The sequence below is a fragment of the Phocoena sinus genome, chromosome 5, assembly GCF_008692025.1.
Source record: "Phocoena sinus isolate mPhoSin1 chromosome 5, mPhoSin1.pri, whole genome shotgun sequence".
Taxonomy (NCBI): Eukaryota; Metazoa; Chordata; class Mammalia; order Artiodactyla; family Phocoenidae; genus Phocoena; species Phocoena sinus.
In genome coordinates, this window is record NC_045767.1 from 22,016,767 (window position 1) to 22,034,756 (window position 17,990).

A 17,990-nucleotide genomic window follows, 5' to 3' on the forward strand; every position below is an offset into this window, starting at 1 on the left:
TAAGGAGTAGAAGAGTTGGAGAAACATGCATACTTCGGCCCGTGAACCATCATGAAGCTGTTTTTTCTTGTATGACAAGGCGATGAGGGTGGGTGCATAGAGAGGAAACATTATTTCACGGTATTTACTTTATGTAAGCAGGTGTCCTCTATCTTCCTGAGTTCAGAATACTAGGCATGTGTTTAAGAGATGTGACTATTTTTTCAGATTTTGTTCTTAACAGCAGCTTCTCCAGGTGGAATGCTAATGATGGTTTTCTTTTTTTTAATAAAGGGCAATCAGATTCTCAGTGGCCTCTCCATTGAAGGATATAAGACCACGCTGAAAATAATCAAGCAAGCTATTTTAGCTACAGACCTAGCACTGTACATTAAGTAAGTTTTAAGAAATATGTTGATAAATAGGTCTTGGATGTGTTTGCATTGTTTCAAACTTTAAAAATCCACACTGGGGTATTTTTAGATTATAAGGACAAATGTCCTGGCAAAGCTGTCTATCAAACTATGGAGCAGTTTCTCAAAGGAAGCCAGAAAAGTCTACTTCTTCTGCTTACTTAATGCTATAGAAATTACAGAATACAGAGTTATTTCTGATGTTTGTCTCTGAAATAATGTGCAAAGCAAATAACCATCTCAAGGTCATTCCAAGCTGGGTCGGCCAACCTAAAGATTATGTAGGCCATTTGCTTTTCCTCCTTTCCTTCTCTCCCCCAACTTCTGACCATTTCACAATTCCTTTATACTGTCATCCAAGCTTACGTGGGCTGGAAAAGGAGCTGAGTGCCAGACAAGTACATTTTGTTTCTTTTTATTGGATTTTGGCAAAAGAAGGATATTAATGCAGAACTTCAATGAAGTTAATGATTCAAAAATTAAAGTATGCATTAGAGTGTATTAGGGATGTAGGTATGTTTGCATCATTAAACTGCCTTTCTAAAAGCAAGGAAAGATGTTGCTGCCTTTGGGCAAGCATTCGTTTCCCACACAGAGACTGAGGTCTTTGCTGCAAGTTTGGGAGTGAGGGGAGTCCGGCAATCACACTCAAGGGATTTCCCAGGAACACAGGCCTCTCTCCCTCTGTACAAGGATGTGCATTATGGTTTTAGCCACTCTTTTAAGAAGTAAAAACAAACAGAAGAAACACACAAAACCATATACCAGATATCCACTGCTGTGCATCTGAAAGTAACTACATCTAAGAGTCTGTTTCCTTGGATTTTGGAGCACTTTAAAGTTAATTAGGGTAAAAGAAAATATAGTAAATTTCAGTGTATTCAAAATGATTGCAGAATAAAGATTATCAAATTACCAAGAATCTGAAAAATACCTGTAACCACAAAGGCTTCCCGACCCTTGTGGAGACCCACATGGGTCTCCCCTCTGAACCCTTTTGAAACCTCTTTTCATTTTTGGTACTTACTCACAGACGGGCAGTTTTGTTATGTAAGTTTCTCTTATGTTTGTGTCTTTGACTAGATTTTAAACACTGAAAGGAACTCATGTCTAATAATTTCCCAAGACATCTAACAATGTTGAGCACATAGAGGTACTCACTATACAGTGAATGAATATTAGTTTATACTTTACTTGGTCATTCTTTGCTTCAGAAGGACTTCACAACTTTATAGTGAAAGAGTAATTATTATGAACATTTTTTACCCTATACCATAATATATGTGAATGAGGTATAAGAAATTAAACTGAAAGCATATAGATCTTATTATGCCATACGCAAAATTTCTTAAATCATTCTTGGCATCAGACTTCTAACTCATATTGGTTCATTTTCTTAAAATTATGTTCAAGAATTGAAATTTCAATTATTTGTGATTCGTAGTTAAAAACGAGGTGAGATTTAATGTTTCAACCAAAGAATATGGTAGAAGAGAAGGTAAGGTATTTAAGATTTTTAAATGATAATTTTTATTCTAAGATGAGAAAAAACCATTAGAGACTTTTTCCCCCTAAATTTTACTCCATGAGTCTTTCTAGACCAAAGGGATAAGAGCCTGGGGGACTCATCATAACTACGAAATATTTTTCTTTATTTTAAAGGAGGAGAGGAGAATTTTTTGAACTTATAAGAAAAAATCAATTCAACTTGGAAGATCCTCATCAAAAGGAATTGTTTTTGTAAGTAGGATTACTATCCTTAAAGCTGAAGTTTTGCTACCTAATTAATTTTATTGCAATTATTTGTTACAATGTGATGATCTTAGAGGCTGTCAGAATTCTTGAGTGTTGTACAGAAATGAATATTTACTTGAAAAGAAATGCATTTGCAAATTCAAGTGAATGAATCACTTTTGTCCTAGAAGGACCTTTAAAATGTGGTAGAGTATCAGTACCAGGCTATAGAGTTCCCTTGTTCATACTCACAGTTCTTTGGAATTGAAGACCTGAAAATAGCATCCTAAAGGATGCAGGAGCGGGAACATGGCTGTGAAGTGTTTACTTCTCTTACGTGATAGCAGAGTAGCACTGTCAGAACTTAAGGGTTTCTGTTTTTCCTCACCTGTTCCTCTGTCCCTCCCTCCCATCCTTTGCTATTACTATCACTGCCTTTGTCATGACAAGAACTGGATCAATAAAAAAGAGCTAAGTGTCAATAATAAAGAAAAGACAGAGGTAGTAATACTGAGGATAGTGCTGTATTACAATTTTATAACCAACATTTCTTTAAATAGATTGGTATTACTTCACATGCAAACAAAGATGCAAATTATAAGGAAACGTACAAACGCCCAGCTGTCTGTTCTCTCTAGTCATGCTTCACCTAAGAGTCTCAACGTGTTTTTAGAACAGTGCCTTAGAAAAGTACAGACACGCTACTGTGATTCGTGAACAGTTTTTCTCAATGACAAAAGTGGAATCTGACCACAATCCAAGACTGTGCCACAGTTTTCACTGCTCCACTCTCCTAACTTCTGACCTCTCGGCAGACAAGCACTCAGGACATCTAGTGCTTGCGTTGCCTCTTCCACTCTTCACAGTCCAGACTGTAGTTAAGCTCACACAGGTGCATAGTCTTCTTTGGGGGAGGCAGTTTGTTACTGGCAAGTATTATTGAAATCCTTCATGATTAAAGATTTCTCTGGTGCACTCATTACTTGCGAGGGAGTTGGTATAAGAGATAGAATTAGAGGCAGAAAACTATTTTCTTTGTGGCCTAATATGGTTAGGGAGAACTTTTAGGTTGGGTTTCCCTAGAGGGACAAGTGATACAGTCCTTTACCTTAAGTGCTTCTATATGACAGTGATGGCCTTTTTGCCTATGTCTTCAAACAAATTAAAAGGATTAGATGGCAGATATTTGGACCTGACATGGGAAAACACTGCACTAAAGAGAGAACTATTTTCATACAGTAGTTTTATATAGTATTGAGTTGTAGAGCACCTTGTCACAGACTCCAGACTCCAGTATGGTTTTCAACTTCTCTAACAAGCGAAGGAATAACCAGCATCATCCTTTCATTTCCCTCTTTTCTCCAGCAGATACTGTTCAATAATTCAAAGGCTTTTCACATAGGAGTCACTACATGTGTTCAGTGAATTAGGATGACCCACCATAGTTCTTGCTGTCATGGAACTTTTATCAGTAGGACAGCTGAAGTTATCCTTTAATGGTTAATTATTAGTAATCAGTGTGTTTTCATCATACTGTCACTGAGATTGGAAGACCAAAGTAAAAAAAATAATAATAGCAGGCAAGTTTTTGCTCAAAGGTTAATAACTTCTCTCCTGCTGCTAATCTGGAGATAAATGAGGCAGTGTGAAGGCAAATACCAGTAGTTCACTGGGTAACCAAAACAATGACACTGTGATATCACTGTATCAGCCCTGCTTCTATGTAAATTCTATTTCTGTTTCTTTAGTCTATAAACTGCCATCCTCATAGTTCAGAGGGTTTTAACTTTTTTATTAGTAACTATTTACTAGGGTTTATATTCACATAAAAGTAAACAGGAGTATTGGGCTTCTTCTTCCCTTAACAGAGCGATGCTGATGACAGCTTGTGATCTTTCTGCAATTACAAAACCCTGGCCTATCCAACAACGGGTATGTTGCTTAGTGATGATAAAAGTAATAATTAAAAAGTCAAAATAAGAAAAATCTTTGCTCTTAAATATAGTTTTTGAAGTATTTGGGGAACTTTTTATCTAAATTTTAAGTAGTATTAAAAGCAGATAATTGGACATAAACAGGTTTTCTTTTTTAGAGGACTCATTAGCACTTAATAATATTTGTAAGATATATTAAGAAAGAAAGCATCTATATTAACACAGCAAAACCTAGCTGTTGATAAAGCTTAATTCCAATACTACTGCTGGCTTAGTTGGGGATTTTATTTTTAACACATCCCTTTAATAATATTAAAGTTTAGAAGAAGCAAACTTAATTTTCTTACGGTTAGCGTATTAGGCTATACCTCAACTCTAAATAGGCATTAACAAGTAGAACTTAAACACTTCTGGTGCTTAGAAGTATAGAACGTGTTGATATAAGATGTCAGGAAGGATCTGATCAGGGCCTGTGGCTAGGAGGCTAGAAATACATCCTCTCTCTAAATAAGTAACTGCTGTAACATTTTGCAGTGGCGATAAAGGCCCTAAGCTAAAAGAAGGGGTGGGTATATATGCAGTGATGTGTATGTTGTAGTTTTATTTTTTGAGATTACATCTTGAATCCTAAATGTACTACCTGAGATTATCGACCACTGCTGTTGGTCACAGCTCTGGGCTGCATAGTCATGGAGCCCAGTAATGACAGGCTCATCTCATGAAACAAATGCTGAGAAAACAGTATCAGGAATGCACTCTCCAATGTCCCAAAGCTGACATGCCACAAGCACTCAAGAAATGTCTTTATAAACCTTCCTGCTCCATAATAAATAAGACTATATGCCCATTTCCAAATAGGAAAGAGAATGGAAGAGGGAACAATTTGTCTTTTCATTTACTCTTTCTTTTTTCTGAATGAAACCCTGAAAAAGTACAGCAGTGAAGTTGGGGTCCAGACATAAAAAGCAACACTATAAAGCCTCTATAATTAAAACAGTTTGGTATTGGTGTCAGACCAGTGGAACATAATAGAACATTTAGAATTGCATAGAACGTTTAATATATAATAAAGATAGCATTTCAAATAACTGGGGGGGAAACAGACTTTACTAAATAAGGTTAGGATGATTTTCCCATCTTCCATAGCCAGATGGCAAAAGACGAAATTGGATCTATTCTGCATACTTCCAAATGGGGCATAGAGCTCAGTGCAGAGAATTAAACCATACAAGTACTAAATAAAAACGTTTATGGATTCTTTTATAAACAAGGAGTGAGAAAAGTTTCCTAACCATGGCTCAACATGCAGAATCAATAAAGGAAAAGACTGACAAATTTGATTACAAGAAAATTAAAAAATTAAGAAAATTTTTGCATGGCAAAGACACTATAAGCAAAGAAAGACAATGAAAAACAGGTAAAAATATTTGCAACTTTTATCTGATAGATAGTTAGTATCCCTAATATTAAAGAACTTCTTAAAAATAGAGAAGAAAAAGGCCAACAACCCTACCGGAAAATGGGCCAAAGATTTGAACAAAAAGTTGATAGAAAAAGAAATGTGAATGGCTCTTACTCATTTGAAAAGGTTCTCAGAACCTCAATCATAAGGAAAGATGCAAGTTAAAACTACACTGACACATGGAACTTCCCTGGCAGTCCAGTGGTTAAGATTCCGTGCTTCCACTGCCGGGGGCAGGGGTTCGATCCCTGGTCAGGGAACTAAGATCCTGCATGCCACGTGGTGTGGCCTTAAAAAAATGAAACAAAACAAACAAACAAACAATCAAAAACTACACTGACACAAAAGAACTTGTACAGAATCTCATTACAATAACAGCGTTACTCCCAATAGTCAGAAACTAGAAACAATCCAAAAGTCTCAACAGGAGCGTGGATAAATGTATTGTAATACACTACTCCTTCACACAGTGGAGTACTGCTCAACAGTGAAAAGAAACTGAAACTGATACAGGCAACTACATGGATTAGTCTCATCAACAGTAAACTGAGCAAAAGAAGCCAGATACAAAAGAATACTGTTATGTCATTTATGTGGTGTTCTGGAAGAGGCAAAAGTAATTGATAGGATAGCGGTTGGCTGGGGAGGGAGGGAAGAAGGTGCAGGGATTCACTGTGCAAGGGCCTGAGGGCACCTTCTGGGTGACAGAAATATTCTGTTTCTTGGATGGGGTGTGTGTTACCTAGTTACATGCATTTATTAATATACTGAACTGTATACCCATGGTCTATGCAATTCACAGTATGTAAATTCTACTTCATTTAAAAAAAGCACTGAGACACCATTTCTCAATTGTCCAATTGGCAAACACCCAAAGGTTTCACAACATACTCTGTTGGGGAAGCTGTGGGAAAAAAAGGAATGCAAAATACTATAACCCTTTGGAAGTATATGAATACACAAATTCATTTACCATTACTCCTAAGAATGTTATCCCAAAGATGTACTGGCAAGAATATAAAAAGACATTTACACAGGCCTATTCATTTTAGTTCTATTTGTAATAGCAAACACTGGAAATAACCCAAATGTTCATTAATAGGTTACTGATTGAATAAACTGTAGTACATTTACATGATGAATCCTTTGCAACAGCAAAAAGAAATGAGAATTCTCTATATACTACTAGGGAGTGATTACAAAGATATAAGTAAAAAAAAAAAAAAAAAAAGCAAGGCAGAGAAAAATTGGTATGGTATCCTACCATTTATCTGAGAAGGAGATGAAATAATATATGTACATATTTGCTTATATTTTAAAAAAACAGAAGGATTAATCACAAAAAAGTTAATTTTTTCCCTCAGGGTAAGGAGGGAATAAGATAGAGGGAACAGAGATATAAGCTAGAGTTGCTTGCATGTACTTGTTTTGTAGATTTAATTTAGAACCATGTAAATGCTCTTATAGTTATAAAATAAATTGAATTTTTAAAAAATCACTTAACCTTGAAAGTAAAATGAAACAAAATGATTTTGGTTGCAGAAACACACTGAGAGGGACTGTTTTATTCCAAGTGACATTAAAACAGTAATTTGACCATATAACTCTGGTGAGATGTACACTGAGAACAAAAAGAACTCCAAAAAAAAGAAACCTTTAAAACTGTTTTTAATCATGTTAGTGGTAATTTTGTATAGATATTCAGTCATCATTGTGGGTGATGTGGGATAAATGCAAATGAAAAATTATATTGGTATTGTTGAGAAGTAGGATTTTCAGCATGAGTAGAAAAAGATCTAAGGTGGATAAGGTTTTGCAGAAATCCCGTAGTTCTGAATTTGAATAGGAAATACTGTATGAACTTACATTGTATCTTAGAGCTCCATCCATTAAAAGGGCTTAAAAAATAATGATCACCCTGGTAGTAATGAATGAACCTAGTGCCCAGATTGAGGTCTCCAAATACTTCATTTTAAAGGAATTAGGCCTCCACAATGAAATGGCTGATTGTGGTTCCAAAGCAGGCAATGTACAAGATGAGCCTAGAGCATCTTGTTATAGCAGAAAGCAAGGACACTATCAAAGACTGATGAAGCCATGTCAAAAGAACAAAGAAGCTAACTTAATATGCTCTCAACTGGCCAAAATGGAACAATGTCTGAGTGTCAGTGAGGATTGAAATACATTATAATGTTTAAATCCAAGAGTTCAAAATAATAATAAAAACAATAAAACAAAACCTTCCATAGCCATCTTTGGTGGATGCTTGAGAACCAAGTTATTTTTTTTTTTAATAGTAACTAAAGTAGAGAAAAATCAAGTATTTCTCGTGCTTTACTTATACAAATTGTACTTTAGGGCAGGGGTCCCCAACCCTCGGGCCAAGGACTGGTACTGGTCCATGGCTTGTTAGGAACTGGGCCTCACAGCAGGAGGTGAGCGGTGGGTGAGCGACTGAAGCTTCATCTGTATTTACAGCCGCTCCCCATCGCTCCCATTACTGCCTGAGCTCTGCCTCCTGTCAGATCAGTGGTGACATTAGATTTTCATAGGAGTGCGAACCCTACTATGCTCTGCGCATGTGAGGGATCTAAGTTGCATGCTCCTTATGAGAATCTAATGCCTGATGATCTGAGGTGGAGCTGAGGTGATGCTAGCGCTGGGGAGTGGCTGCAAATACAGATTATCGTTAGCACAGAGGTCTGACTGCACAGAGACCATAATAAATCAGTTGCTTGCAGACTCATATCAGAACCCTATCAGTGAGTGGCAAGTGAAAACAAGCTCAGGGCTCCCACTGATTCTGCATTATGGTGAGTTGTATAATTACTTCATTATATATTACAATGTAATAATAATAGAAATAAAGGGCACAATAAATGTAACGCACTTGAGTCATCCCAAACCATCCCCCCCGACCCTGGTCCGTGGGAAAATTGTCTTCCACGAAACTGGTCCCTGGTGCCAAAAAGGTTGGGGACTGCTGCTTTAGGGTAACTAAATAATTGATATGGGGAACTTTATTTCAGCTATAAAGGAAAAAGGAATGATTGCTTTGCATATTACCTTTTTGCAGCCTCTTAATTAGTGAATCTAGACAAAGATCATGAAGGGTTGTTAATCTCACAAAGAGAAGCAACCAGGCATTATACAGCCCTTGAGAGAAGTACAGGGCAGTGCCTGTGAAACAGTCATGGCAAAAAAAAAGAAAAATTCAAGTCTCAATCTAATCAAGTGTCTAGATCTCATTACTGGTGTATGGAAATACAGGGTACAGAGAAACATTAAATTTCATCATGCGAACACAATCAACAAAATCCAGACAGTGGAATACTGCAGGATTAACAACCCAGTTTATTCAACAACAACCAAAATTATAAGGAATATTTTTAAAAGGAGAAGAGGAGGAACTGGTAGATTAAAAGAAACCTAAAAGGCATATCAATCAGTCTCAGTATATGGACCTGTTTGATACTGTGTTTTACACAGCACCACATACAACAGATGCTTAATAAATATATCGTTGATTATGCATACAGATGGGCACACGGCACTTTTTTTCCACTGATTGATGAAGTTGAAATAATGTTGCTTTTTTCTGTGTAATTATAGAAGATTACAAACTCTAGCCTTTGTGATTAGGTACACATTAAAACAAATAAAATTTCTATTAGTTGTTACTGCTTTATTCTAATTTTACTGATGTGGTTGAAAGCTACAGCTTTGATAGATTTTATCTTCATTTAAAGTCTCTGTTTTACAGAGTAATATGCTTTTATTTACCCAAACTTAGTCTGTTATTGATTTCAGATAGCAGAACTTGTTGCCACTGAATTTTTTGACCAAGGAGACAGAGAGAGAAAAGAACTCAACATAGAGCCTGCTGTAAGTATGAGACCTTGCTGGTAGGAATTATTCATATACATTTTTTATTGTAGACTCTTTTTATGCTTCTATGAGATCTTAGGAACAGAATTTCTCGTTATTTTTAAAAACTTTTCTTACTAGAAGATTATACATGTTTGCTACAGAAAACGAGCAAATAACAAGTCATCATATTGTACCTATATTTTGTAATTTACTTTTTGCATTTAAATATCATAAGCCATTTTTCATTCTAACAGATGCTGTCTTATATATCATATATAATGATTACATGAAATAGATGTAACCATAATTTACTTTTTGGTACAATGTTTGCCGAATTCACTATTACAAACAGCACTTTGATAAACATCTTTGTTGCTAAACATCTGTGGGCCATTTTTCATTACCTTGTTAGGATAAATTCCAGAATTGCTGTGTTGTAGGGCACACAGATTTTAAAGATTTTTTGATACATACTGCCTTTTTGTATAGTGTAGGGAATCTCGAATACAAGAAGATTCTTCTTAAACCACTGGAGAAGTTTTTCCTGGAAATGAAGCATAGAGTCTTTTTTTTCAATTCAAATGAACATTTACTGAGCATTAAATGGGACATGGTTACGAGATGCCCCTCCTCTGTCTGTGTACCATTCCTTCCACTCTGCTTTTGCTTTTTTTTTTTTTTTTTTTCTGTGGTACGCGGGCCTCTCACTGCTGTGGCCTCCCCCGCCGTGGAGCACAGGCTCCGGACGCACAGGCCCAGCGGCCATGGCCCACAGGCCCAGCCACTCCACAGCATGTGGGATCCTCCCGGACCGGGGCACGAACCCACGTCCCCTGCATCGGCAGGCGGACCCTCAACCACTGCGCCACCAGGGAAGCCCTCCACTCTGCTTTTTATCCTCCACTGGGTACATCCTATGTCTCATTAGTCTTTTGCAGTTATTCAGTCTCCTATTATGTAGTAGTGGGCTTGTTCAGAAGCTCAGAATCTTCTCAGAAAATGGTGGGTAGCAGAGTGATGGTCGCAGCTAATGGAGAATTTGCTTCATTTTAAACAAGCACTGACACGTACTTTTTGCTCCCCATGGAGGTGCTGGGCTCGTCCGCTGCACCAGTCATGAGCTCCTGGGAATAAGCAGCAGTGACATCTGCATAATCTTCACTCAAAAAGCTCTCTGTGTGAATTGAATTGTAATCAACTGTGGCCTCAGTGGCTTTCCCACAAAGCTGAGAGTGTTTGATTCCACATCAGTAGACAGTTTGAAAGCATGTGTGTTCTCCAAATACATGTCAGCAGTGGACTCTAGGTCAGTGCCTGACTGTAGGTCAGCAGTTGATTCTAGGTCAGTGATCAACTCTGGGGGTCATGTGGGGAAAGTCACAGCCGAGGCGAACACGGGAGAGAGGACCAGGGCCTTCCTGAGTGTGGTAAGAAGGCAGGTAGGCAGGTATCTAGCCTTCCTCAGCTAACCCAGTGATTCATCTTTTTAGAGCCAACTTGCACTGTGTTCTTTAAGTAAATGCAGATCTGTGTGTGTCTGTGTTTTCAGGACCTAATGAACAGGGAGAAGAAAAACAAAATCCCAAGTATGCAAGTTGGATTCATAGATGCCATCTGCTTGCAACTGTATGAGGTATTTATTATGAAAACTACTAGACTTGCTAAAATTTGACCATGTTATGAATTAAAACCTAAAGTAAATTGAAGCGACTAACACCAGGAGTATATTTTTTGCGTCTTAATCAACAAACTAGAAATAAAATTATCAGGATAATTCCTTTTGCTAATGAACATGCTGTTTGTACTGAATAAGGAACACATTTTATATTTACTGTTTCTCAAAAATGTTAATTCATTAATGTATAACTACCTAGCGAGTGCCTACCACGTGCTGGGATCCAGCAAATTCGTGTAGGGAACGCTAAGAAAAATCATGTGCGAGCGCTACTGCCCTCAAGGAGGTATACTGTGCATACTCTATGTTCTTTTTAAGAGCATATTATTTTTAAGTCTGACTTTTGGCCTAAATAAGGAAAAATAGTTATCTAACTTTTTCTCATTGTCATAGTGTGGCTTAAGAAAATTTTTATGATGAGTAAAAGGCAGCGGCTAGAAGAATATTGCAGGTTCCCATTTCCATATACGTGCTGGCTTGGGTTTCGTTTTGGGTTTTTTTTTTGCTTATTTATTTATCTTTTGGGTAAAGATATTCTCCCTAAAACATCCAATTTACTAGTTTTGATGTTCGTGCCCAAATATAGAAAGTAGATGCTGTCCTTGTCTTTAGAAGTTTAAACAGGAAACTGTCTTAAGTTTTAAGTATTTGGGAAAAGAACATTTATCATGGTATAATCATAGACTGTCAAGACCAGAAGAAACCCTAGAAATCTTCTAATCCAGACATTTTCACAGATTCCGTCATTGAATCTGTTAAAAGGCCAACTTGCAGGGAGATGAAATGTTTGTCCCAAACAGGTAGTTAGTGGGAGAACTGTATTTAGAATCCAGTTCTCAGCCTGAGTCCAGGGTTCTAGCCAGTGGATGAATTTAAGAAAGAAGCTGTGGCTGAGGAGGGAAGGACAGGAGAGACAGCAAAAGAAAACAGGACAGAAGAACACTGGGTGTCAGGCCTCTGCACCACTGTCTCCCCACCTTTCTCGGCAATCTGTGCAGAAGTGTGTTCAGAGCAGTGTCTCCAACATCTCTGAATATCTCATTCTTTCTATAACAGATGCTTTTCTTGTGGATTGGATTAATAGTTCCTCAGTTGTAGACACTAATGTCTCTCTTGATTTTTTTTCCCCATGCCTGTAAATATAGTCAAACTAACAGTCAAATCACCCATTATAGATTTCATCCTTCTACATTTCCTATTTGTGCAAAGATTGATTTTATTTGACTCTCCTGTTGAATTCTATTTGATAAAGACATGCATTTTTACCATTATTACAGAAGTAATATGTTGTTATAGAAAAATCAGAATACGAAGAAGCAAAAAGATAAAATCACTTATAATTCTACTACTCTGAGATAACCACTGTTATCTCCTTTCAGTGCATATGCTTTATGACATTTTCACAAATTTTTCATTTAACAAAAATTGCTCTTTGCAATCCATAATATAAGATACATCTTTCTGTTTCAAATGTGTTTCTATGACATTTTTAATGGCTGCCAAATAGTAACACGATATTCCTAACCCCGTTGTTGGGTATTTAAGTCATTTTCAATGTTTGTCTATTACAAAGAAATCTGCAGTGAACATTCCTGTAGCTAAATATTTATGGTACTGTAGTTGGTAAATAATAATGTTGTTACATTAAACATATACACATAGTTATAAATTAACCTTTATTATAATCTTGGATAAAAATCTACTTAAGTACATTGAATAAAGTCATTTTATAGAAAAACAGAAAAACTAAGCAGCTCTCAAGGCAGTCAACACTTAGGGAGAACCATTTGCACTACATAAAAGCAAATGGATTATTTCTCTGCAGAGCCGATTCCACACAGATCTGCCTCCATAGCTCAATAATGTTATTTTGGAATGTGTGTTTGCTCTCTCTCTCTCTCAGCATGTACTCCCTGTCTGTATAGCTTAAGAGGAGTCATTCATAAATGATCTGTGCTCACACAGTTTGTGAGAATCCCAGCAGTGGGCCTGCTTATGAAGTGAGTGTACAATGTGGCCCTTTGTGTCAGGCCTGGGGAGAGGGCTTATTTCCTAGCTGCCATCTAGTTGTTGGCTTTCTTTTCTTTCTTTAGGCCCTGACCCACGTATCGGAGGACTGTTTCCCTTTGCTGGATGGCTGCAGAAAGAACAGGCAAAAATGGCAGGCTCTTGCAGAACAGCAGGAGAAGACATTGATTAATGGGGAAAGCAGCCAGGCCAAGCGGAACTGAGTGGCCTATTCATGCAGAGTTGAAGTTTACAGAGGGCGTATTCTGCAGTATGCCTAGTTTTGCTATACACTGTACAGATTTGGTGTATACTTTGCCACTGCTGTATTTTTATTTTTGCACAACTTTTGACAACACAGCATGAAATGTTTTTAGAGGACTATTGCATATTTTCTGTATATTTGTTTTATGCCACTGAACTGAGATTATCCGTGACACCTACTCTTAGCACATGGATAAGAGCCCTGTTTGTGATATTTTGTGTACTGCGAGGTACAAGTTGCATTCTTGCACTGAGGCTGGTTTTTTTGGTTTTTTTGTTTTTTCTTGCTGGGGATTTTAAATAATTGGTTTTGTGTTTTCTGAATTACCAATCTTTCAAGAATGTTTGGAATCGTTTTTCTTAAAAACAGGCTAGGAGCAAAGTGAATATATTCTGTGACATTTAAAACCTTCATAGAATAGAGAAAAATATTGGCTGAGTGGATTTTAAGAGGAATGGGGTATATTTGTCAACACTGTATTACCTTAACAAAAAAAGTTAAAACTCTAAACAAATGGAAAGTACTGTAAAGAAAAGGCATTATTTAATTATTTTGCTTTTTTTGTTGTTAGAGAACAGGCAGGAGAGAAATTTCTCATTTCAATGCAATAAATCTATCCAAAGGCTACCCATAAACTCGCTTTGATCTAACCTACCTGATGGAAAGCAGGGGAAACCTTGGGAGAAGATCCAGTCACTGACTTTGAGGGATGAGTGTGACGCAGAAATGGAACAGCCGAGGATGGCTGCCAGTGAAGAGAACGTTCTGCTGGAAGACACTCCTGACAGTCAGTGAGTGTTCTGAATACTGAACTTCCTTTTTTAAATAAATTCCTTATCATTCACCTTATAAGCCACAGCTTGTAAGTCAACGCTTTAAAACTCAACAGGAGAGCGAGAAAAAGTGATCATGGGAGCATTAGCCTGAAGTGAGAGATGACTGTATAAGATAAGAGGGTACAAACTGAATCATATTTTTTTCTGTTTGTTAAATGGAGTACAGAGAAAAGTACAAACAGCAAAGGGCTGTCCTTGATATTAGGGTCAAAAATTAAATCGACAGAACAATATGGTAAGAGTAGCTTACCATATTGAGTAAACTTAGCAGTATTGAGTTTGTGACTGAGAAACTGCCATATCTTAGTTTACAGGACTAGTCAACCCAGAATCACAGAAGTTTGGGTATGCACCCTAAACACTGGCCCTGAGCTTGTAGTTAGTGGTATCTACTTCTCACAGCTTTTAGTACATTTAGAAAATGTTAACATTTTCTTAGAATTTGAGCCCACTTAATTGTATTCCCACTGTACATGTGTGCCCCTAAAGACACTTTTATTACATATTGGAGAAGTAGATAATGGACTGACAACCTAGTTCAGGAAAAGAAAATCTGCTCTAAATATGCAATAATGTTTGTGGGCAAGAGTAGGAAGAGAGGTATTTGTTTGATCTGTTCACCCCCCTCCCCACCCCTGAATAAAGTTTTTGAGTTTCTATAACTAGTTTGTATAGAAAAGCTCTTGGGGATATGATAATGCAGCATTCTCAAAGACTTTTCATTAAAACATGTTTTCCATTCATAACCATTTGTTCCCTAAACTACCTAAAATTCAACATATTCGTTAAGTTTTTAAAATTCTGAGTGTGTATACGTATCTTGACATAACGTGGCTTTATTCTTACCCTTCAGGTTTTAAAAAGAAAGCAGAACAAATTGTATTGCCATTACTTTGTAGCGGTAAGGGCTATGTATTACTGTTGTGACACCTGTATTTTCAAGATGTTATTCTGTTTTATGTAATATACATGAGGTCTGTGAGGTTGCCTCTTGGTGGCACTGGTGTGTAACTTACAAAGACTGTCACTAAAATAATGTATCTACATACTGGTATACACCTATGCATGCAGACACAATTCCTTAGTACAGAAAAATTGTCTGAAGAATAGCAGTCTTTAATAACCTATCTTTTTGCCGTACACATTGTGATTTAGCAGTTATGCTAAAATCTGTAGTCAAATACTTTAGTAGTTGGTTTAGAGCCCTCTAATATATGTCACTGAGATTTTTAAAGACACAGTAGACTATGTGCGGAGGATTTGTATGTGTGTCATTTTAAAAAGCAAGAAAGTGTATTTAGATTATAAATTTTTGGTTTACTTTTAGATAATGGCTTATTTTACCTTACGAGTTTAGAAACTGAAAGAAGTGGGGCAGTGACATACCTATTTCATTTTGGGGTATTTTAGTTCATACAGAAGAAGAATGCTTCTTTAGGACTGGTTACTTGGTTCAAATAATTCTTAATTTTTTAGGAAAATCACTCCATACATGGATTATTACCTGGTACATGGGCACAAATTTTCTTCTTATGTGGATATTTCCTTTCCAGTATCTTCTCAAGTTGGAAAAAATATATATATGTAGTCTTCTCTCACCCTACCCTATATTTATATTACCTGTAACCTAGCAAGAAGTTGTTTTTGCTCTAGATTAGTTTGTTTGTTTTCATTATAGCTGAGTACCATGATACCATTTCATTTCAATTTTCAGCCCCAAAAGTTCCCACTGTTTTACTAAGTTGTGAGAAGATGTCTATAAAATTGCCTGGTCTTGTACTTTTCACAGGATTGGCCTTTGCCAGCCACAATCCCGTGTGAACTTGTGTAAGTCTCTTTAACCTCTGTGAGTGTGAACAAGTTGTGCTGTTGAAGGAGTTATGTTTGGGCTAAGCCTTGTCTCAGAGGAGGATGTCACAGAAGGCAGCTACTGTGTAAGCCCTAATGGGCCCTGGAGACCACTGTCAGAAATGGGATAGCAGGCCAAAGAGCAAGGTATCTAATCCCTTAAGTCATTTCCTGTGTTGAGTTTCCAAGACTGAGAAAAAGATAGTACATTTCTTTGGCTTCTCATGCAGATCACTAGATGTGTGAGATTTAGAGCTGTTTGAGCACCTCATCTCACGGTACAAACCCTGGACGATGATGTTTCACCACTGATCTCTTTACTATGAAGAATGGTTTCCTTCCATAGGAGTGTTGGAGAAAAGAAAGCGTATGAAAGTGTACTGGAAATAATGGATTGCGGGAGGAGACCGGTTACAGATATATTCTTGCCTAGCAGTGAAGTGCCTTTATTTTCAGCACAGAGCACAAATGTTAGACCTACTCCAATGTGATGTTCAATTTTCCTGTGTTTTCCACCTGATTGTACTCCTAAAGCTTTACAGGCCATCAAAAGAAATGCTGCTTGTTTTGTTTTACAAGATTGATTTAAGAAGGCGGGGTGGGGGGAGGGATGTAACTGCTCTCCTCTCCTGGGAACAACTACAGTTAAAACAAGGTGGTATAATGTAACTGCTCAGTGTTAGACATGCCTCGATCCACCTTTTATTAAGTTCCTGCTACATGTCAGGCACTGTGCTCCACTGGGGAAAGAGAGCAGTGACCTCAAGGAGCTCACAGTCTCGGCAGGGAGTGCTGGATAAGAGACTTACCAGCTTCTGATCCTGCCGATTTAACATGAAAATATAGGGTACAGTTATCACTTTCATTTCCATCTATAACATATGTATTACGTAGTTTTCCAAGGACCTTCTTTACCTGGAACTTATTAAGGATCTGTCAGTCAGTGAACATCTTGTCTTCTTGCAAGCATGAATCACTTAGCCTGCTGATAGCTTAGAGAACACCTTATGTAAGTAAGGAGTCATATATTCCACTGTGTAGGTTATTTTTCCCTATGCTAGCCAGGTAGAGATTACTCAAGAGTTCTCTTAGACTTAAACTGCACACAGTTTTGGACCCCTTCTGCTCCAGCGTAGGGAGTGAGGAAGAAAGTATTAAAGCTCACTATGCCCTTCCATATGCTTCTCAAAAGTCTGTGTAAACATATCTTAACAGATGTTAAACACCATGTAAATAGATGAAAATATAAATTTCTATTTCAGTTTAAGAAAAAGCTTATGAATCATCACTAGCCACTGTTAATATCTATTTGTATTCTTACACCTTTTCAATACATTTGAACAAATATATAGTTTCTGGCACTATTTTTGTACTAGGATAAAGGAGTTACTATGTATATTATGTTTAGCTTTTAAGTCATTTTAAATAATTGTGAATGTTGATTTCTTGTCTTTCCTCTCCCCCCACCATGAGAACCATTTCATGTGACTGTCCTATGACAAAATCACTTTAAAGGAACACTTACCCACCTACGATCCCTGTAAAGTCAAGAGACGGTCAGGGTGGTTCTCCACTGCGCAAACTCTTCGCTTGTTAGTTGCCTCCTCATTTTGCCATGCTTTGTAAGAATAAAAAGAAGAGTGAACAAGCAGGTATGAGTGTTGTGTGATTATTAGGGACTCTGAATTTTAGGCAGGGAGAATGGGCCCAATAGTTTGAGAGACTTTAATCAAGCTAACCTGTGGTCCTGTTAGCTGAAAAAGATGTGTGAAAAAGACTCCTTTCTTTCCTCAGCCTAGACACCTCAGTAATAGTCTTCTTGTTAATATTCTTTGCTACCAGTTTGAGGGCAACATTTTCCATACACCTCACCACTTCTCAAGTCCCTAACAATTCTATACAGGGTGATGATTGTTACCATCCTCAGGTTGCGTGCGGAGCTAAGGCTTAGGAATTAAATACTTGCC

General features: G+C 37.3%; 1 protein-coding gene and 1 long non-coding RNA gene across 6 annotated transcripts in view; one reads left to right on the forward strand and one right to left on the reverse strand.

The window, feature by feature from the left end:
* The window catches only part of PDE5A (phosphodiesterase 5A), a 139,891-nt gene extending 122,219 nt beyond the window's left edge, over positions 1-17,672 (forward strand). For 4 of the 5 annotated variants that reach the window (XM_032633207.1, XM_032633208.1, XM_032633205.1 and 1 more), the window contains 6 exons: positions 274-374; positions 2,055-2,132; positions 3,995-4,058; positions 9,333-9,407; positions 10,942-11,025; positions 13,161-13,966. In XM_032633207.1, coding sequence (XP_032489098.1) covers positions 274-374; positions 2,055-2,132; positions 3,995-4,058; positions 9,333-9,407; positions 10,942-11,025; positions 13,161-13,298 — 540 coding nt within the window. In that variant the 3' untranslated portion in view covers positions 13,299-13,966. Of the gene's footprint in view, positions 1-273; positions 375-2,054; positions 2,133-3,994; positions 4,059-9,332; positions 9,408-10,941; positions 11,026-13,160 lie in introns of all 5 variants that reach the window. The other variant, XM_032633204.1, reaches the window with a different exon arrangement.
* Positions 8,857-17,990, reverse strand: part of LOC116754517 — a 76,078-nt gene continuing 66,944 nt past the window's right edge. Inside the window, exons 5-6 of the long non-coding RNA XR_004350062.1 lie at positions 12,045-17,641; positions 8,857-10,944 (exon numbers count right to left, since the gene is read on the reverse strand). This is a non-coding gene — a long non-coding RNA (uncharacterized LOC116754517). The remainder of the gene's footprint in view (positions 10,945-12,044; positions 17,642-17,990) is intronic.